This window comes from Abramis brama (assembly GCF_963993115.1).
Source record: "Abramis brama genome assembly, chromosome: 4".
Lineage (NCBI taxonomy): Eukaryota > Metazoa > Chordata > Actinopteri > Cypriniformes > Leuciscidae > Abramis > Abramis brama.
This window is the reverse complement of record NC_139966.1, coordinates 14,538,392-14,561,326: the sequence shown is the minus strand read 5'-3', so window position 1 is coordinate 14,561,326 and position 22,935 is coordinate 14,538,392. Positions and strand designations below refer to the sequence as shown.

The 22,935-nt window shown below is 37.3% G+C and overlaps 1 protein-coding gene across 1 annotated transcript in view; it reads right to left on the bottom strand.

The window, feature by feature from the left end:
- Nucleotides 1-3,780: 3,780 nt before the first annotated feature.
- The window catches only part of LOC311081638 (NLR family CARD domain-containing protein 3-like), a gene marked incomplete at its 5' end in the record, with an annotated part of 124,778 nt that continues 105,623 nt past the window's right edge, over nucleotides 3,781-22,935 (bottom strand). The window contains 3 exons of the mRNA XM_084112228.1: nucleotides 3,781-5,813; nucleotides 8,857-8,903; nucleotides 9,277-9,450. Of these exons, the coding sequence (XP_083968354.1) occupies nucleotides 5,287-5,813; nucleotides 8,857-8,903; nucleotides 9,277-9,450 (748 nt within the window). The 3' untranslated portion in view covers nucleotides 3,781-5,286. The remainder of the gene's footprint in view (nucleotides 5,814-8,856; nucleotides 8,904-9,276; nucleotides 9,451-22,935) is intronic.

Sequence of the window (22,935 nt, the reverse complement as noted above, 5' to 3'; positions counted from 1 at the left end):
AACTTACCTGCTGAAGCTCTACTTGATTCTTCTCCTCTCCATGTCCATCCTCCGTCTTTCTTTTAAAATATTTCAGCAAGCTCATCTAACAAAACGTAATTAGTACCATAAGCCTATTTTTATTGAGCAATTAGCTAGCCCACCTAACGCACGTCAGACAACGTTTGCAACTATAGTTGAAGTCTGTACTCTCGGCACACAGACTGATTAGGCAAGGCTACGTCTGTAGTGACAAGGCACACCATTTTATTATCTGCTTACCTTGATTGTCATCCAAACTTTCAAACGTGCATCAGTGGCTCTGACTCCGAACCTGTGCTCTGAACTCTGAACTTTTCACACACAACTGACGTATCAGGTGCAAGGTTTTCAGCGAATCAACGATCAGAGAATACTGATCAGATACTGGCAGATATTACAGCTGTGGGCCTTAAATTCCTCTCCTGTCATTAATACGCTGTGGTCTAGTCTAGTCATTAACAGAAAATTAACGGATTGAGAGGGGAGAAAAATGGATTTTGGGTGAGAGCGTGAGATTGATGCTGAAAGCATGAGTGTCACGCCAGATGCATGAGAGTTGGCAACCCTGGGGCAGGACACCCAGAGAGAGACCATCACTGCGCTCTCACATACAGGGCAGGACACCCAGAGAGAGACCATCACTGCGCTCTCACATACAGGGCAGGACACACAGAGAGAAACCATCAATAATATGACCTTTGATCCATTTCGAACTTTAACATGCCATATTTGAAGGCCTGAGAGTTATTTTGTACCTATAATATCCAGCTGCATCTGTAGGAGACATGTTGCTTCCACATTACATCTCAGGGCATTTTATGGTCTCTCTCTTTAAATCTAAATCTAGTTTAAGGAAAATTTTTACAGAACATATAATAAGGTTGTCTCATCATAATTCAAACACACACACACATTTCAAACCAGCATTACACACAAACTTAAGTTGAAAAAAGTGACAAAACATTGTACTTTAAAATGAATATAAATGAAATGATTATAGCATTCAATATAAAAAGAAACGTCTTACTAAATTTACTGAAACACAATGAACCAGTTATTTTAATTTTAGATAAAAAAAATAAAAATGGCAAATATTACTTTTTCAGAGATTTGAAGTAGTAGTTCCTTACACAGCAATGACCATACCATGAATGAATTGGATAACAAAAATCCGAAAAGTTTAAAGTCAAGTCAAGTCACCTTTATTTATATAGCGCTTTTTACAATACAGATTGTATCAAAGCAGCTTCACATTGATAACATGAAAATAATACAACAAAGTTTGTTTCTAGAAGAAAATTGTGTCATCGTCAATAATCAATAATATTGTTGAATATTAAATGTCCCCAACTAAGCAAACCAAAAGCCATGGCAAAGTTGAAATATAAAACCTGTTTCCTGAAGTGCTTCTCACTCCAATGCCCGACAGTCTCTGAGACTCGGCGCCCTGGATGAAACATTGTTAATGTTTTGTTTGTGCTATATTTATTACAAAGCATAATCTTAAAAGTTTAAATTATAATTAAAATTAAAAGATTGTTTAAAATAAATCTTTAAAGTATTATTTAAATTAAATCTTTAAAGTCTTAATAAAACAAATCTTCTAGATCTTAAGACCTATGGAAAAAACTTGACTTAAACTTAAAGTATATTTTTTATTTATCAGGGCGCATGTAAAAATTTGGGGTCTCACAAGTCATCTCACACATGTGAAATGTTCAATAATTCCTAAAGTTGGATCTGTAAAAAAAAAATCACCACATATCTTCAGAGAGAGAGAGAGAGAGAGAGAGCAACAATGAAAACATTTAGAACCTGTGGTAGAGATGCGCGGTTGGCGGTTACAGCCGCGGACTCCGCGGATAAACCGCGGATTGGGCGGATGACGTGACGAAAAATAATATTTTAATTAAATTCGGGCGGGTGGCGGGCGGTTGAACCAATCAAATGAAAAATATATGTATACACAAATCAACGGATGGCGGGCGGGTGCGGTTTTGAAAATTGGTCAAAAACGTTGGTGCGGCTGGATGGCGGACGGATGATGATTTTTGTGATGCGGTTGCGGATGAAATAATAGCCCATCCGCGCATCTCTAACCTGTGGTGCCTCAGGCTGCCCCCATTGACGGGATGCTTATAAGGTCCTTCTGATCACCACCACATCTTCAGAGAAAGAAGTTCCTTGACAATCATTAATGATAGTTTCAGGATATAGGCTGACAGACCAGAAGTGCCTCTGTGCATCATGTCGTAAAACTTCTTCAAAGATTGTGTCCACATAGCTTGTGGGAGTGGCATTTTCCTCACACAGGCAGCCCTATAGGCCATAGAGCACTGAGGCTATGGCTCTAGTGGCCATATTCTATGAGAAATGTACATTTAATTTAAATGTTTAAGATTAAAAACTAAAAAGGGTATACATTAATTATTTACCAATGCATGCAGATATAAAAACAGAACTATATTTTGTGTTGAAAACATATACTCAGTTCTTCAATAAGTAGAAATAATTAATTTAATTGATAATATTCTAATACATTCTTATATAAATATGTATATATATTTACAGCTCTGGAAAAAAAATTAAGAGAACACTGCAAAATTATCAGTTTCTCTGGTTTTACTATTTATAGGTATGTGTTTGGGTAAAATTTACATTTTTGTTTTATTCCATAAACTACTAACAACATTTCTCCCAAATTCCAAATAAAAATATTGTCATTTGGAGCATTTATTTGCAGAAAACGCCCACTGGTCAAAATAACAAAAAAGATGCAGTGTTGTCAGACCTCGAATAATGGAAAGAACATAAGTTCATATTCATTTTTAAACAACACAATACTAATAGTGATACTTTTGCAGTGGTCTTTTAATTTTTTCCAGAGCTGTATACACACACACACACACACACACACACACACACACACACACACTATATTGGCAAAAGTTTTGGGACACCCCAGCAAATCATTAAATTCAGTTGTATATAAAATTAATCACATAGGCATGCAGACTGCTTCTACTAACATTTGTGAAAGAATAGGTCGCTCTCAGGAGCTCAGTGAATTCAACCGTGGTACCGTGGTAGGTTGCCATCTGTGCAATTATGCAATAAAAATTCTCTGGAGTGACGAATCACGTTTCTCTGTCTGGCTATCCGATGGACGAGTCTGGGTTTGGCGGTTGCCAGGAGAACAGTACTTGCCTGACTGCATTGTGTCAGGTGTAAAGTTTGGTGGAGGGGGGATTATGGTGTGGGGTTGTTTTTCAGGGGTTGGACTTGGCCCCTTAGTTCCAGTGAAAAGGAACTCTTAATGCTTCAGCATACCAAGACATTTTGGACAATTTCATGCTCCCAACTTTGTGGGAACAGTTTCGGGATGTTCCTGTTCCAACATGACTGCGCACCAGCGCACAAAGCAAGGTCCATAAAGACATGGATGAGCGAGTTTGGTGTGGAGGAACTTGACTGGCTTGCAGAGTCCTGAGCTCAACCCGTTAGAACACCTTTGGGATGAATTAGAGCGGAGACTGAAAATTTGGATGGCTTGGAACCCAAATAAACAACCCCACACCATAATCCCCCCTCCACCAAAACGTAACTTTTAAATTAAACCAGAAAAGACATGTAAACATATAAGACATATAAACATAATAAATAAATACATAAAATATTACTACTATGTAAGGGAATTGACAGTTAAAGACCCAAGAACCAGATATGATGAATGAAGACCCGGAGTCAGAGGTTAAATCAACTGAATAAAGTTTTACTGAAGAATAGTTTACAGTTTACGGTTTAAACACTCAGCTAGGAGTTCATAGGCCGCTCTGCTGTACATTCACAAAACCACAACAATTATTATCTACACATGTAACTAAGCTATGTCATTACTTCAGATTGAATGATTGTGATTGGTTAAGAAATAGATCAACTTATAAAAATATCCACAAATGGACTGATAAACAGAAGAATATCTCCATTGATTAAACGGATGACACATGGATTCTGGCTTTAGGCATGAAGTGACCCTCCGAGGTGAATAGTCAGAAACAGGGAGTAATTACGATCAAGAGGAAACTCAAGGAACATATGAACAAAAACACAGGAAAACTAAACATAACCTTAATAATAATAATTATAATATTAACATGATAAATACTGTAAATGACAGATGCAAATGACAAACTACATACATGACTAATGATTATACATGATTATAACATAAAATCAAAGAAAATAAAGCACAACACAGATGTATGGTTGAAGTAACACACACATACACACACACACACACATGTTTGAGATTCTTCATTTACACAAGAATTGATCAACAAACTGCATTTGATTCATTATTTTGAATCTGTCTCTTAATTCCCTCGACTTTGACTTTCTGTTCCTGTATTTATTTCATTGTTGCTTCTAATTTAACATCTTTGTCTTTTGAGATCATCTTTAAATGTCTTAAATTCAGTTTTGATTTGAAAGTCTAGTTTTGCTCGTATCATCCAGACATGTTTGCAGTGAGTCTCATTGTGTCTCATATTTCCTCTCTCTTCTCTGTTAGTATCACTGTCTGTTTTTCTCTTGCTCTTCACCTTGTTTCTCACACTCATCCTTAAACCTTCTCTTACTTTTATAATGGAGTTTAGTGGGATCTCATTGATTACTGAACAATACCTCTCTAATGTCGACCGGAAGAACCTGAACATGTTATTTCAGTGACAGAAGTTCAGCTGTAGTAGTAATGTAATGAAGAGACTCTATAACATCTCACAGTTACTGTCACTATTACCTGTATCTCTCTGTCTTCATAGACTCTTATTTTGAATTCCCTTTGTCTTGTTGTGTCTGGTTTTCAGTTCCTGTGTTCAGTTCATTTCCATAGCAACCCTTGTTTGTAACCATGACAACTTATCACCATCACCTGCCCTTGTTATCTAGCCTGCGTCCCAATGTGCATACTATCCATCCTAAATAGTATGTGACATTAGTAATTGTCAATACTATTTAGGGCAGATAGGGTGTATAGTATGCACATTGGGACGCAGGGTATGTGTTTTTAAACCCTCAGTCATCTAATGTTCGTGGTCTTGTGTTAATGTTTCCTGCTGATGTTTATTAAATATAAGTGTCAGTCGTCTTTCTGCGCCAATACTCTTTTCTTGGATTATCTAGTCAAGCCAGTGTGTGACAGTCACTGATTTATCATGCAGCTCAAAGCATTATGAGTAGAATCTCTCTAGAATCTGTTCTGATTCATCAACACAGTTTCACTGATCTAGAATAAAGCCTAAACCCAGGATAGAGTGTGTGTGTGAATGTGGTCTGGACTGTGTATATGAGGCTCAGTGTGTCAGAGACGCTGTAGAAGGACAGAGTTCCTGCACTGTGATCCACACACAATCCTGTTCTACACACTCCTGTTCTCCTGCTGATGGGCTTTACAGGGAGTTCAGTCCATATGTTATTGTGTCTGAATGAGTAACTGGAGGGAGAGCAGAACAAACTCCAGGACTGATCATTACATCCAAACCGACACTCATTACCCTCTCCCTTCCTGCTGATGCTCTTATATGACACTGATATCCACACACGTCCACTCCACTCAATCTCCCAGTAACAGCGTCCACACACACTCTCTCTACACAACACCTGATACACATCAAATCTGTCTGGATGATCAGGATACGACTGGACTCTGTTAGTGAATGTAATGACTCTGTTCTCCTCAGACAGACGGAGGCGTTTATTCACTGTGTTTGGATCCAGAGTGAACTGATGAGAATCTGATGGAGAGAAAACACATCAGTGATTTACAGCAACTTTCTGTCTTGAGTCTTAAAGGAACACACAGACTTTTTGGGACTTCAGCGTATCCCCCAGAGTTAGATAAGTCCACACATACCCTCTTCATCTCAGTGCGTGCCGTAACTCTGTCTGACGCACCCACCGCTAGCCTAGCTTAGCACAAAGACTGGAGGTAAACGGCTTCAGCTAGCATACTGCTCCCAATAAGTGACAAAATACAGTTTTTCTCGATTGCTTAAACACTATAACCAGGCTTTTGAACTAAAATTTCAAAACCTTAATGGCATTTATCAAAAAGCGCACCCATTTCCCTAAACTATAAACACTTTTCCCCGGTTTTGACATGAGTCAGATTTGTTGAACTGTCACTGCAAAACTCTACACACAAATCCCTTCATTTCTCACTGCCTAGACCATGTTGTCACATAGAAAGCACTAACATTCAATATTATTCACTCAAGTCAGCACAGCTTCAGCTCAGTTAGCACACAATTACCCAGGTGAAAACACTAAGAGTCAAAATTGAACACACATCAATCAGATCCTTCAATAGATAGATAAAAGGGCCAAATCAGTTTATTGGGTTTTTGAACAATGGATCCAGAAAGACATGAAGGAAGAGTTAGCACCAACATTTTCCTATTTACATGTTGTGATTTGTATAGTCACAGCATGTACAAATAACAAGGTCACATGAGACACAGCCATCTTCTAACCGTATACATACTGGGAACTATATTCTCAGAAGACAAAGCTCTGCTACTTGGGTGGAGTGAATGAAATCTCCTCTGATCTGTTGTGAGGAAATCTTGAGTTTGGTACTCAACTCTCAGGTCTGTTGCCAAGCAACCAACAATAATAAAGCACTTAAGAAATGTCATTCTGTAACAGTTTGTGTCCAAAATGAGGTTCTAACTGAAATCGCCATGGTTAGCAAACAGATAAGAGTTCTTAAGTAGAATATTTTTGTAATCTATCTGTGAATTATGAAACTATCTGATTTTTTACAGTTAATTTTTAACTGCTTTGACTCAATTTTTTCAAATATTTCAGCATGTGTTAGTTTCAATTGTGTTAGTTCAATACACAAAATAACAAAGTATATATATAGTGTGAGAGAGAGAGAGAGAGAGAGTGTGAGTGAGTGAGTGAGTGAGTGTGTGTGTGTGTGTGTGTGTGTGTGTGTGTGTGTGTGTGTGTGTGTGTGTGTGTGTGTGTGTGTGTGTGTGTGTGTGAGTGTGTGACAGATTCATGGAAAGGAGCATTAATTCATCGTATTCCAAAAAAAGACAACATCCCTGATGATCCATCGACATGGAGGGATATATCCCTTCTTCCTACCATCTATAAGGTGTTCATGAAATGCATACTGGCCAGAGTTCTCCCTTGGTTGGTGGAAGCTGACATCTTATCCACTAAGCAAAAGGCATACATCAATAGACAAGGTATTTTGCCTCAAAACAGGAATGACTTTAAGCATGAGTCATGTAGACTGTACTGTACATGTTAGAGATGCATTTGGAACTTTATCTCACAATGTCATGATCAGAACACTGGAGGAAATACAGCTACCTCAACTGTTCATTGACATAGTGAAAGATGTATATAGAGGCTCCTTTATTTAAGTAATCTGTGGAGAACAGCTCACTCAGCCAACATCACTTCAGATAGGCATTAAAACTGGCTGCCCTTGGAGTACAATTAACTTTATAATTGCCATCAACCAATGGTTAAAGTGGATGCGTCAATGTGCGCCCCCCGGTTCCCCATTGTCTGCATCACTCTACAGAACAGATCACTGAAACACTGCCACATATCTTTAATGGCTGCCATGCTTATAAAGGAATGTACATCACACGCCACGAAAGAACAGTGGACCTTATAGTGAAGGACATATCAAGCCATTTCTCATCTTCAGTAAAAATGTACAAACATTCCTGTGTAAAACCATCCATGTTTAAGCATTATGATAGTAACTCTGAAACCTTTTCACATTTGTTTACTAATACACCAGATGTTGTTGTGATTGAGGAGATCAGTGATGTGTTTGTTTTGGAGGTTCATGTACCTTTGACTCTAGTATGGAGGAAGCCTTTATGACTAAGATTATTCAATATCAACCACTCCTAAACACATCTCAGAGTTTGGTTATTGGAGCCGATTACTGGTGTTCATATTGGCAGCTTAGGACACACACACAGGCTGATTGTATGAGGGCTTCAACAACTTGGGATGCCCAAAAAGAGGGCTAAATGGCAAGCAAAGCACTGTTCTCTGTCTGCTATTATATGCAGCTCATATCTGGCGGAGACGGTGTTACTGGGACCCATAACAACTGAGTGACGCTTAATAATGTGAAGATCCGCTGTAGTTACTGGTCCATGATTCTGTACATGTAACTGACAGCAACTATAGTATTTATGTCCCTGTAATTCATTTCTTTTAAGTGGACTTAAATAAATTGTTAAAGTGTGTGTGTGTGTGTGTGTGTGTGTGTGTGTGTGTGTGTGAGTGAGAGAGAGTGTGTGTCTGTGTGTGTGTAAATGAGTGAATATTTGTTTGAGTGTGTGTGTGTGTGTGTGTGTATACAGATTTAAATTACATTGTAATTGGACTAAGTGTCCCCACAAGGATAGTAAAACCTGAGACACAGAGGATCCACATGAGGGAAATGAATTAATAATAAACATAATAATCATACTAAATTATGTTTTTTAAAGATGTAAAAATGCAGCAAGTTTTCTTTGATGTGTTGGATTAGGGTAAGTGTAAGGCAGGGGTGTCAAACTTTCCTGCAGAGTTTAGTTTCAGCCCTTAATAAACACACCTGATCCAGCTAAACAGGGTCGTCAGGATTTCTAGAAACTTCCAGGCCGGTGTTTTGGATCTAAACTCTGCAGGACAGTGACTCTCCAGGAGCTCAGTTTGACACATGTGCTGTAAAGGGACAGTTTGAACAGAATAAACACCATTATGTCTATGGAGAGACGTGTGTGAGAGAGTGTGTGTGTGTATACGTACATTTGCGTACTCCTGCTGTAATCCTGATCTCTCCTCCATGATCCACACTACAAAACACAAACAGTGTCAGAGTTAATCAGTAAACACACACACAAACACATTCACCCACACAAAAACACTCAAGCAACGGTGCGAGAGGACAGCTGCCATCCTGATAAATCATTTGATATAATTGAGTAAATAGCTATGGAGCCAGAATTGGCTATTGTCATTTTTATGTTTTGCATTTTACTGGAGGACATGGTGAGGATGTTTCAGCCCTGGCGCTGATGGGTCATGTATTTTCGGCTTAGCCAAAGACACATTGGGACACAGCTATACTCTCTCTCTGTAGTTGCCGTCAAAGGCAACTCATATTTAAGTTCAATATGGTTCACAGTTAAATATATATTTAACCAAAACTCTTCCTGCTCTACATACTTGAGTTTATCCAGTCTGTAGTTTGGATCCTCCAGTTTATCAGTGAGCAGCTTGACTCCTGAATCTCCTGGGTGATTGAAGCTCAGATCCAGCTCTCTCAGGTGCGAGGGGTTTGAACTCAGAGCTGAAGACACATAACCACAGCCTTCCTCTGTCACCATACAGCCAGACAATCTACAAAGACATACAGCAACAGTCCACATGACATTAGATTGGCAATCAGATGTTGCCATCAAACACGGACCTGTACAGTTTGTATTTGTAGTTGTTTTTATCTGTAGATTCAGGCAGCACAAAAGTGTCTGTGGAAGTGTACCAGAGAAAAAGTATTAATTTACTTTTCTAAATGTAGTTAAGTCATCAGACACATTCATACTTATTTTTATTATAGAAATTGATAGTTGAACATTTATATCCATCTATTCATCTTTCATTAGGTATTTATTATTTTTAACTGTTAAAAAAATTGGATAACCAGCAGTAATTTCAAGTAATTTCCTTTATTTCATTGTTTTGAATTGAAAATGTATAATTTACATTTAGACAAGAAACATTAATAGATTCATACAAATAAGAGTGAATGTGTGCATATTTTTAAACAAATTATTATTTGCAAGTAGTTGCATTACTTTACAATGAATTATAGTTGCTAATAAATTCTTTGTTTCCCTTAAATATATTTAAATACTTTATTAAATAACTTCAAATTTAAAATAACTAAAGCTGAAAAAATAACTGAGAAAACCTCAGGGAGCTAATGACAATAAAACAACAGATCCATATTATGAGTGGCCCAAAGTCACTTGCAGGAGTTCATGTTGAGTAGGATTTACTGCAGTGGACTCAACCTCAGCTCCTGAAAGGCCACTGTCCTGCAGAGGTTAGCTCCACCCTAATTAAACACATCTGATCCAGCTAATCAAGGTCATCAGGATTATTAGAAACTTCCAGTTAAGCCAGGTGCACACTGTGTGATTTTGGCCACAATTTGGCCGTCTGAGACAAATTTTGCAAATCCTAAAAGAATCCTCTGATCCTAGGCTAAAATCTGAAGTCTTTGATCGTTAGTTTGACGTTCACCGACAGCCGAATATGACCGTTGCTATCAAATTTTACCTCTGACGAAATTCTGGCAGTGTCAGAAGATTTGACTCACTGTCCTGCAGTGTGACTTTTCCTACGACGACCGTCAAATTGTCTTTGTTTTTCAAGACAAGCCATGACCAAAGTTAACGTTAGAGATTTCTTTGTAGCCACCATTTCAATCCAACGTGTAAAGCAGCTCACAGTCACCGAACGTGTCATTGATTGATGACGTAAAACTCCGGACAAGTTTTCTTGCATGTGTCTGTTTTTAACGTGTCTTGACTGCCGTACAGTCTGACATTAATGACAACTGAGATCTTACAGTGTTACATGGCTTACAGCGAGGATCATGTTCGTACAGTCTGACAAAAAACAATCATAAAGGACTATTATAAATCTCACAGTGTGCACCGCTTTAGGTGTTTTGGAGCTGGTTAGATCTAAACTCTGCAGGGCAGAATATGAGACCACTGATTTACTAGCTGGGTTTCTATCCAAACGTGAAGTGAATCATTTACAAGTTTGCCAAAAAAAATAAAAAATAGGTGCGTTTTCATCAAGTTGTTTGAGCGGATGACGGTGGTATTGGTAATCTAGTAACCACCAGTAAATAAAACACCCATCAGCGAAAACAGTAGTGGTGTCATTCGACTCTATGAGCCGACTCCTTTAAGTGAATGACGAGAGTTGGTTCCCATCTGAGAGCCGTTTTCTTTTTTTATATATTAATACAAGACAGAATAATATGATTATCATTTCGCTACACTGCTCAGCCACACGTCAAGTAGTCACTAACTGAATATTAATTTGTGTATGTACATGTGATCACAGGTGATGACATTACCCCGCCACTCTCGTTTCATCGCACGCACATACATTTTTCTATGCATATGCATTAACATAACATACAGTTTCTGCATGGAGTGTGATTATTATTATTTATTTTTTTTGAATTATGTAATAGATTTTTTTCTAAATTTGCCGTTTACATTTTTATGTTTTGCATTCTTCAAAAAGCCATAAAAACAGGGTGATGGAAAAAGCTACTGTGAACTGAACCGCTCTGAAACACTGAACAAAAACAGGATCATGAGTAGCTTGTGTGTAAATGAATACAGTGCCACGCTTCACTCAAACACAGGGCATGTCAGAATGTATATTTATATGATTATATCACAATCTTCACAATTTGATATTTGTACTAAGCCTCTCAACCATGCATTGTTATAATTCATCAAAAATGTGCCCGGCCAACTGACAAGTAACACCATTTCATTTAATCGCCACTTGGTGAGTATTGTTAATTTTGGACCCTGGCTGAGATTCTAAGGGTGTCCTATTCACAGCCACTAGATGGCACTGCTAGCTTGTCCAGTGCTGTCAGAAGCAATCCATGCATGAAATAGAACCATTTTACAGTTTGTTTAGTAATTGTTTAAAACCATTTTGCATACAGTCCATTCCCTGCTCCTCACCCCAAATAATATTTTTCTCAGACTTATGCAGTCCACGTTAGAGGTTTGCTACCCAACCCGAGCCTGACGGGTCCCAAAGAATTTGCGGGTTTCGGGTAGGGTTCAGGTTCATGTTTCATGGATATCTTCTGTTTTGTAACTAAGAAAAACTATACAGACGTGCTCAAATTTGTTGGTATCCAAATACCAGCTCATTGAAATTATGCTTCATTCCTCCTGAAAAGTAATGAAAATAAAAGCTATTTTATCATGTATACTTGCATACCTTTGGTATGTCAAAGAATAAAGCAAAGAAGCTGTGAACAGAGATGAATTATTGCTTATTCTACAAAGATATTCTAAAATGGCCTGGACACATTTGTTGGTTCCCCTTAGAAAAGACAACAAATAATTGGATTATAGTGATATTTCAAACTAATTTGTTTCTTTAATTAGTATCACACATGTCTCCAATCTTGTAATCAGTCATTCAGCCTATTTAAATGGAGAAAAGTAGTCACTGTGCTGTTTGGTATAATTGTGTGCACCACACTGAACATGGACCAGAGAAAGCAAAGGAGAGAGTTGTCGGAGGAGTAGTGATGGCAAAATGAGGCTTCCTGAACCACTGAGACCTCGCAACCCATTGCTTCAGCCAAAGGTTCATTACTCGAAGCTTCATTCAGCATTGCTCACTAGTGACACCTAGCTACTGTGCAAAGAAATAGCAGACAAATTTATTCATTCTGAACCAGTGTGTGTACCCCCTCCTCCCGGTCTGTTTTATTTATTTATTTATTTATTTATTTATTTATTTTATTTTCACTGTTAATGTCTGTAACTTTTCATTTGCAATAATACAAAGATCTGAGCAGACATTTGTCCATTGCCTGCTATAATATAAAATATGTAGGCTATCTTTCTCTGTTTGAATTTACTTATGCAGCTCTAGACAACTGTCAAACACAGTTAATTAATTATTCATATTATCAATTGTTTGGATAGTGACAGTATGAACAGCAAAATTGACACTGTGTTGAGTGCAGTGCTTATGTTGGAGGGAGTGTAATAAAGTAAACTGCAACAGAAAAGTCTGGGGTGGGAAAAATAGTTTCTGGGGGTATTTGTGCTGTGAACTGTTACTAGTTTTATTGCAGTGTTGTGCTTACTGGACTGGGGATATTAGGGTGACCAGATGTCCCGAAAAATTCGGGACAGTCCCGAAATCTAAGCTGTTGTCCCGAATCCCGAATCCGGCCCTCATTGTCCCGAAAATTATACTAAAGCAAATTCCTGAGTAGTTATTGTCTGATAAAACATTAACAACTGTCCGTGGAGGTTGAGTCGTCCTGCAGCCCCCGCCGGCTGCTCATTGGCTGCAGCATCTTTTTTTCTTTTTTGAAGTTCTACAAAGATACCGTAGGCGCGAATTTAAATGCATTGATAAGCGAGCGCAAGTTGCCGCAGCCGCGAGTACACTGAATGTGCAGGCAGCCAGTCGTAAAGGAGTGATTGATTGGTCGCGGCACTGTGTGCAAAAAAATACTTAGGCCTAATGTCTGATGTCGGGTTACACAAAGCAAATCATCTACACAATTATTTAGTTTTCTTATTTAATGACCGTCAATTTAGTCATTTAATAATTTTGGCATAAGGCTTAGCGTCAGGCTATAGCCTGTAATGTCTGATTTACGCACTGTTGCAACAGTCTCTTTTTATTTTTTATTTCACAATGACATTTGTGTTCATGATTTTAATGTTGTTTTTTGTGGCAGACTAAAGACTAATGACAGACTGTTGATCTTTGAATAAAAATATGTTTGGTTCAGGTTTGAAATTCATTATCTTTTATTATAGGCTATGTAGTCTAATATCATAGTAGGACTACCCAAAAAGTACCCTAAGTATCATCTGAAAAGTATCATCAAAGTATCATCTGGCACGCCCATTTTTTCTCGACACAAGCTCCGACGCCTCGCTTCAAATGTCACATCACTACTGAGGAGATCAGAAAGAAAATAATGGACACGCATGGTAAAGGTAAAGGCTACAAGACCATCTCCAAGCAGCTTGATGTTCCTGTGACAACAGTTGCAAATATTATTAAGAAGTTTAAGATCCATGGAACTGTAGCCAACCTCCCTGGGCGCGGCCGCAAGAGGAAAATCGACCCAAGATTGAAAAGAAGGATAGTGCGAATGGTAGAAAAAGAACCAAGGATAACTGCCAAAGAGATCCAAGCTGAACCCCAAGGTGAAGGTACGTCAGTTTCTGATCGCACCATCCGTCACTTTTTGAGTGAAAGTAGGCTCCATGGAAGAAGACCCAGGAGGACTCCACTTTTGAAAGAAAAACATAAAAAAGCCAGACTGGAATTTGCTAAAATGCATATTGACAAGTAACAATCCTTCTGGGAGAATGTCCTTTGGACAGATGAGTCAAAACTGGAGCTTTTTGGCAAGTCACATCAGCTCTATGTTCACAGACGAAAAAATTAAGCTTTCAAAGAAAAGAACACCATACCTACAGTGAAACATGGAGGAGGCTCGATTATGTTTTGGGGCTGCTTTGCTGCACCTGGCACAGGGTGCCTTGAATCTGTGCAGGGCACAATGAAATCTCAAGACTATCAAGGCATTCTGGAGCGAAACGTACTGCCCAGTGTCAGAAAGCTCTGTCTCCCTCGCAGGTCATGGATCCTCCAACAGGATAATGTCCCAAAACACACGGCTAAAAGCACCCAAGAATGGATAAGAACAAAACATTGGACTATTCTGAAGTGGCCTTCTATGAGTCCTTATCTGAATCCTATCAAACATCTATGGAAAGACTGAAACTTGCAGTCTGGAGAAGGCACCCATCAAACCTGAGACAGCTGGAGCAGTTTGCTCAGGAAGAGTGGGCCAAACTACCTGTGAACAGGTGCAGAAATCTCATTGAGAGCTACAGAAAACGTTTGATTGCAGTGATTGCCTCTAAAGGTTGTGCAACAAAATATTAGGTTAGCGGTCCCATCATTTTTGTCCATGCCATTTTCATTTGTTTTATTATTTACAATATTATGTTGAATAAAAAATCAAAAGCAAAGTTTGATTTCTATTAAATATGGAATAAACAATGGTGGATGCCAATTACTTTTATCAGTTTCAAATTATTTCAAAGAAAATTATGCATTCTTCGTTTTTTGTGGAGGGATACCAACAAATTTGTGCCCCGTCACAGAAACCAGTGACACAAGTCGGCAGCACAACTTTCGAGCAAAATGAGAAAGACCACCCGTTTTTTTTTTTTTTCAAAATGGGTGATTTTCGCTTTTTTGCAATCTGTTAGTTGAGATCACGAAGAAGCCTCTCCATGTTTGAGATAGCAGTATTGGTATATTTAAAAGCGTACATTTTGAGGTTGAAATCAGCTTGTTTTTCTGAGATTCTAGCATGCAGTAGGGGCGTGTCATTGTCTGTGTGTATTTCCATACTGGATAAGCTGGCTTTTGTTTCTTTTGTTATTGCCCCCGCCCTCCAAGGGAACAGCATGGCTACTTATTATCCCCTTGCCTGTCAGGGATCAGTGGTGATCCCGGATTATTGTTGTTCAAAATTCATTACTCGTCAAAACATCACACTCTTACTTGATCTGGACAAACTCAGCATCATAAGAAAGGTTTAAGACTCCAGCTTTGATATTTGACCACTGTTTATGATTAAACTGGTTTGCAGTGGCATTAATTTCTTAATTTATGCCAGGAGTGCAAAATAATTAATCTGTAACGTTCGTTATTTTGAATAGAAATCATCACTCACACGACATTCATTCTCGTCTTCTCCTTTTTATTTGTGCTCAAATACATATAATATACAGCATACGCCAGGGCTAGTCCAATGGTGCGCATATTTGGAGAAATAATGATTAATTATCACATGCTAGTAAACTATTTCGTCATACAGAATAACACTTCTATTCATTTTCCACTGAATTATGCGATCTGAAGTGCTCAAACAGCTAACGGAGCGAGATGTGTATCTCCTCTTCCTTATTAGCGTCAGATTTGACCTCAGAGCTCTATGATTTGCTGTACAGCTGTCAATCATCTCACGTGTTTCAACGTGACCTCTTCTGCATGACGCTTCCTGTGTAACACTTCCTCATTCTGGACATCTGTGATAACAAAGTGAAAGTGACATTTCTTCACCTGAAACAAGAAGCAAATAAATGCAAGATTGAAGTATTTGTGTTTTGTGGGTGATTTTCGTGCGATTTGGGGTTTTCATATGAATAAAGAATGTTTACAGAATGCGTATGCTAGGTAAGGATAGCCCATAGCTTCATCTAAAATGCTAAATATAACATATTTCAAAAGCTTTTTATGACTTGAAACCATTTTAAACCGCGACCGGAATACGATACAAATACTTGATGGTGTTTTAAAGTGAGCTTTAACCCCCTGGGGTCGGCGGTATCGCCGGCGATACCAGCTCGCGATATCAGTTCAAAAGAGATTCATTTTGCTCTGTTGACTTTGATACAAGTTTCATACATCAATCGATTCTGTTAAATGTGTATTATTTTTGTGTATACTCACAATAAAAACAAAGTGTTGTGCTTTTTGCCAAATAAACACGAAGCGAGTTCTGCCTTCTCTCTGTCAGTGAAGTCCATTCTAAAACGCGTCCGAAAATGAACTGTAACTCAGCGAATACTCAGTCAAACAGGCATACAGACACACAGGCATGAAGCTTGAATTCTCTTCTTTTAAATGAAGTAATTTATATAAAAAGCAAATATTCTCAGCTTGTGAAATCTGTATTAAAAGAGAGGGATTCCAGTCGAGCTCATTAGAGCTCATTCAAATGTAATGTGACACGCCCACGGAGAGCGCGCGCTATTCAAACGCAAATGAATGAGGCAATCCACGCAAACCTGTGAACGCCCCGCCCCCATATCAGCTCGAGAAAACAAGTTTATTCAGATCATTACTTGTTTACACCGTCTCGCAGCGCTGTGAGGAATAATAATAATGGAGTACCTCAGAAGTGCGGGTATTTCGAGGAGCAAGGATCCAACTGAGCTGAGGAATACTGTAGTAAGTTTTTTTTCCTTCTCAAGTGAATCGCGTTTCTGTTTGTGAATAAATGAACGACAGATATGCGCGCTGTTTACCACAGCTCGCAAAAAGACCGTTTAAATTTAAATCGCTTTCTGTGTGTGAATGAATGATGATGTTTTAGCAAACTGTATTGCTATACTGAGATGAGTAAAAATCGACTGAAATATGTTGAAATAAAATGTAGGCTATTTGTATAAGCAACGTATTAAACTGCAAATTAACATTTATATGCCCTAATATTTCATAAAAAACAACGTTACAGTCAGGCGAAATATGAAAGACAACATTTTGTTGACTAGATTTGGGTACAGTTTTTACTGTAGAATATACTGCCACATCAAATAAGCTTTTGTTTAGCAATTTCTGCTCATATGTTATATATATATATATATATATATATATATATATATATATATATATATATATATATATATATATATAATACTATTTTTGTCAAAAATAAAGTCATCAACTAGGATGTTAGCTGTTCCAATGTTGGCTATATTCAAACTAATGAATACATATGATAAAATGTAGGCCTATAATCATTTTTTTACAAAGAAAGAGTACACTTGAAATATTGTTGAAATTGTAATTATTGTTGTAATTGTAACCTTTTTAATAAAATAGCAAAACATATTTACAAGATAGATGTAAGCAAAATCTTAAATGGTCAATATAAGTCTTCTTCTAAATATATATTTTGTCCTTGCATTGTGGCTCAGTCAGTGTCACACCTGAATGAATGGCTCATTATGCAGAGTGGGTGGGACATTGTATTCTCAGGTGTAAACTACTCCCCCTTTGCGCCCCCCTCGCATATTGGCTTTCCAAGCAAAACCTGTTTTACACAATTTAAATCAATGTATTGGTTTATGTGAACGATAAAGCAAGACTATTTTCACATAATTTTGAAGCCAGAATTCGAAGCAACAACATCCATTAGTCAAAAGTCTTATTGACACATATTTATTATGAGTTTTGTGGTCTTATTTCAGCAACTTTCATTTTTATTTTTTCCAATAACCACACATAAACATTATTCTCTTAAAAATACAAACATCTACATACATGTTGCTCACATATTATGGTAGCCCTGTTTGTGCTATATAGAGTGAATTTACACCTTTGCCATTATCATGTTTATAAATAACTGAAAAAAGCACAAATGTCAGGGCATGTCAAAACATCCCACGGGCCCCAAAAACACCTTAGACCCCAGAGGGTTAAATAAAATTTTTATATTAATAAATTAAATTGTGTCATGTAGCTTGAGGCTACCTGTTGAGCTAATGCACACTGCAGGAGCTTTCTACTCCATACAATCATTTTGGAAAAAATGATTCGCATTTAAAATTCCAAGAATAGTTTTTTATTGTTTGTTTTCTAACAAGACTTAAGTTAATAGGTGGATTATTCATGTTTAGTGGGATGAGAGAGGTTTAGATGGCCAAGCATTATGTCCACCAGCCAGGTTCATCAGCCCTGAGGATATCAACGGAGTTGTGGACTTGAAGACAATGCAGAAGACAATGCCATCATTGCACGAGTACACCGAAGAAAATTCCTAGTCTGTGAAACTTTTCATTGACAATAGCAATAAAATCTATTCTGATTCTGAGTCATACTTGGATTCATACTCATATACTGTAGGCTATATATATATATATATATATATATATATATATACACATATATACATACATACATCACATAGCACATCCTGTTTTTGATTTGAACATTCTCTAGAGTTTATCTTATTTTTTTATTCAGTGTACATAAGAGTTGCCTATACAGTTTTATCGGTAGATGCTAAGATACATTTATTTATATATTACCTGTTCGCAGGCACATTTTCCTGACCTTTTTGCTCCCCCCTGTGCTTTACAGCTTTACAGGGGGAGCTTTACAGGGGGTATGGCTTATCTAAATGATATGTAAATGAGCCCTATTGTCACTCCCAGCAGGAGAGAGAGGTGAGAACTTCACAATCTTTAGAGGCTGCTTTCTCCCCTTTGAACTTTTTTGAGTGCCCTCCTTCAAATGGCCACAACTTCTCCAAATATTATTAGATTTCCATGTGTTACACATCATTGGGAAGCTTGGAGACTACACTTTAAGAATCTGTGAATAACTCAAAATGCCCCAGAACCGACTTGTGTCCCTACTTTTCGTGATTGGTCACATTTGAGCATGTCTGTATATATCCAGTTAAGGTCTGCTTGCCTTCCGCTGTGTTGTGGCCGAAAGAGCGCACAAGAGTGGGAGCACATACATATTTGTATATTAACAGTTTTGCGCATGTGCTCCCGCTCTCGTGCGCTGTAATGACTGAGGCAAATCAGACACATTTCTGTTAGGACCACTATCATCAAATACGATTGTCAATTAGCATACAGTTTGGATTGGTGGTATGGTTCCCATGCAGCCTAGCATGGATAAGAGCAGGGAGAGCAGCAATAACCCCCCCTCAGGGTAAACAGAACAGAACCAACATGAATGTATGCAAATATATTTAGTTCAAGATTTTAAAGTACAACATAATTCGAGAATTTATTCTAATTCAAAGGGAATCAGAATGCCAAATCGTGACTGACGAGAGGAGGAGCTGGGGATGGAGGAGGGTAATTAGCTCCTGAGAAACGCGATAGTTGCTGATAATATTGAAGGAGCTTTTATATGTATACAGTGATAGGCGTCGTATTCCTAGGTAGATGTGAATCAGCTGAGAGTCAGCTGATATTAGCTTGACTAACGTGACCTGCCAGAACTGACGCTGCACTTGATAATTATTTGTTACATTTAACAAATAAGCTTTAAAGCCCACTCTTATTAATGAAACATCCCACGATATGAGACACGAGAGCAGAAAAGGCTGCAGTCACCAGGGTGACCATCAGATAAGATGGTTTTATTGCTGTGAAAAATGTGGTCATGTAGTAAAACAGAAGCCATAGGAAAGACCCATAGCCCTCATTAAAACAGACTTTCCTGCATTAATTTATAGATGAACTGATCTATAAATGAACATGCATCCCAGGACATTGTGTGTTTGATATTATTATGTCTTGTATTGTGTCTCTTGCATTTGTATCACAAACAATGCAGTCATACTGTATCTTTACTAGCAATAACACCTAATATTGAACATTTATTCACAAGACCAATTACCTAATAATCCACAAGAAACTGATTAATGTAAGCTGTAACTGACTGTCATAAAACTTTGAACTGCGGGCACTGATGTCACTGCCATTACACGATAGGCTGAGATGCTTCACATGATCCAAGTTAGCCATTACGCTTAGTAACAAAGTGCATTTACTTCGTTACATTTACTTTTTCTTGGAAAAATTAGATTTAAATGTGGGTACTTTTACTTTAACTCAAATATATTTCTAATGAAAAAACTGTACTTTAACTTAGTTACGTTAGGCGACGTTCCTCTCGATACTTTATTTTAATGCAATGTTTTATTTTAATTAATGTTGTTAAATGCGTAGTTTATTCCAAGCGCACTGTATCTTTTTTTTCTGGGCATGAGCGATGCTCAATTCACAAATTAATCACTCTTTTGAGTCGATTCTGTTCAAAAATATCAGTTACAGCTGAGGATTTTGAATAGTAAGTTCTTTATTCTTAAGTGCTTTGTTCTAATCGCGATATGGAATAGTGTCTGTAAACCGCAAAAAGACTGTTTAAATATGAATCGCGTGTCTGAGTGTGAATGAATGAACGCCATAGATGCGCGCTGTTGTTTACTACATCTGTAGTAAACAATAGCACGCATCTTTGCCGTTCATTCACACTCACACTTACAGTAGTAAACATGTTATTTTTACATTAACACATCTACTAGTTTACCAAACTATATTGCTATACTGAGATGAGTAAAAATCGACTGAAATATGTTGAAATAAAATGTCTTTGTATAAGCAACGTATTAAACTGCAAATTAACATTATTATTATTATTATTATTATGCTAATATATCATAAAAACGATATGTTACAGACGAAATATGAATGTTTAGACAAGCTTTCGTTGATTAGTTTTGGATAGATTATAAAGTTTTTACTGTAAAAAGATTACTGCCACATCAAATAAGCTTTTGTTTGCCAAATTCTACTCATATGTTAAATATATAGTATGGGATGTTTTGTCAAAAATAAAGTAGGTATATTGAATTATCAACTAAGATGTTATTATAGTGTTTGTTCCAATATTCAAACTAATGAATCCTTAACTTTGAAATACGTATGATACAATGTATACTTTTTACAAAGAAAGATTACACTTGAAATATTGTTAAAATTGTAACCTTTTTAATAAAATAGCACAAAACATATTTACAAGGTAGATGTAAACGATATCTTAATAGGTCAATATAAGCATTCTAATTAAATTATTTTTATTGTGTTTTATTTATGACAAATTTGGGGAGAGGATACATACTGTGATGGATTTTTTAATTAATCAACTTTAATTAATCAACTAACATTTGTTTTTCTTGCAGGAACGACATTTTCCAAACTCTGAGGAAAACTTGTGACTTTTTGTGTGTGTGTGTGTGTGTGTGTGTGTGTGTGTGTGTGTGTGTGTGTGTGTGTGTGTGTGTGTGTGTGTGTGTATATAAATAACAAATATAGCTGCGAGCAGCAATTGCGGGCCCAAGCCAGTGGCACCGCCACCCTGGTGCCTTTAGTTACACTAAAGGCACTAGGGTGGCGGTTTGACCAGCTTGGGCCCTCCATCGCTGCTCACAGCTATATATATATATATATATATATATATATATATATATATATATATATATATATATATATATATATAGCTGTGAGCAGCGTACACTTATACATACATATATATATATATATATATATACATATATATATATATATATATATATATATATATATATATATATATCAGACAAGTAATATTCTCTGTCTTGTCACTTAAAAAAAAAATATATATATATACAGTGAGGAAAATAAGTATTTGAACACCCTGCTATTTTGCAAGTTCTCCCACTTGGAAATCATGGAGGGGTCTGAAATTGTCATCGTAGGTGCATGTCCACTGTGAGAGACATAATCTAAAAAGAAAATCCAGAAATCACAATATATGATTTTTTAACTATTTATTTGTATGATACAGCTGCAAATAAGTATTTGAACACCTGTCTATCAGCTAGAATTCTGACCCTCAAAGACCTGTTAGTCTGCCTTTAAAATGTCCACCTCCACTCCATTTATTATCCTAAATTAGATGCACCTGTTTGAGGTCGTTAGCTGCATAAAGACACCTGTCCACCCCATACAATCAGTAAGAATCCAACTACTAACAAGACCAAGACCAAATATAATATAAAACATTGTATGATGTGATAAATGAATGAGTGCAATGAAGTGCGATTAAGTCAAGTTGCCGTCTCTGTGCATCTCTCTGAATCATACACATTTTCTACCACTTGATGTGTCAATTTAGGCTAAATGTTTTAAACCTTCTATGATATGTGATGCGATCTGGGAAAACCCACCACATGGTGAAATTTTACCTATTACAGGTTTTGATATCATATGGAAGCTGGTATCAAGCCCTTTCCAAATCTGTTTTTATTTTTATCATAGCTTGTTGGTAGCAAAAGTTATGTTTATCTGAAATCGGCCGATCGCTATGATTTTCTGGAACGGAATTTTGAGAAAAACAGGTTTAATTAACTGTCACCGTCGGGACGTCGTGCGATTGTTATAAAACTGCGTGACGTTATAGTTTAAACAGGATTGGCGCGAAATGCGCACTATACACATTCACTGTACATGTTATGTGGTTTATTTGAAAGGTAAACTATCTTTGTAGTGTTAAGAGACGGACAGGTGTATGGGATATACGGCGATTGTTTTTTTTTTTCACCTCTGCCGGGCGTTAGAGAAAATGGTCGCATAGAATGCATTAGAGAAAGAGAGTATTTTCAGCTTGACACTATAAATCGCTGTTTTTCTGCACTAAACA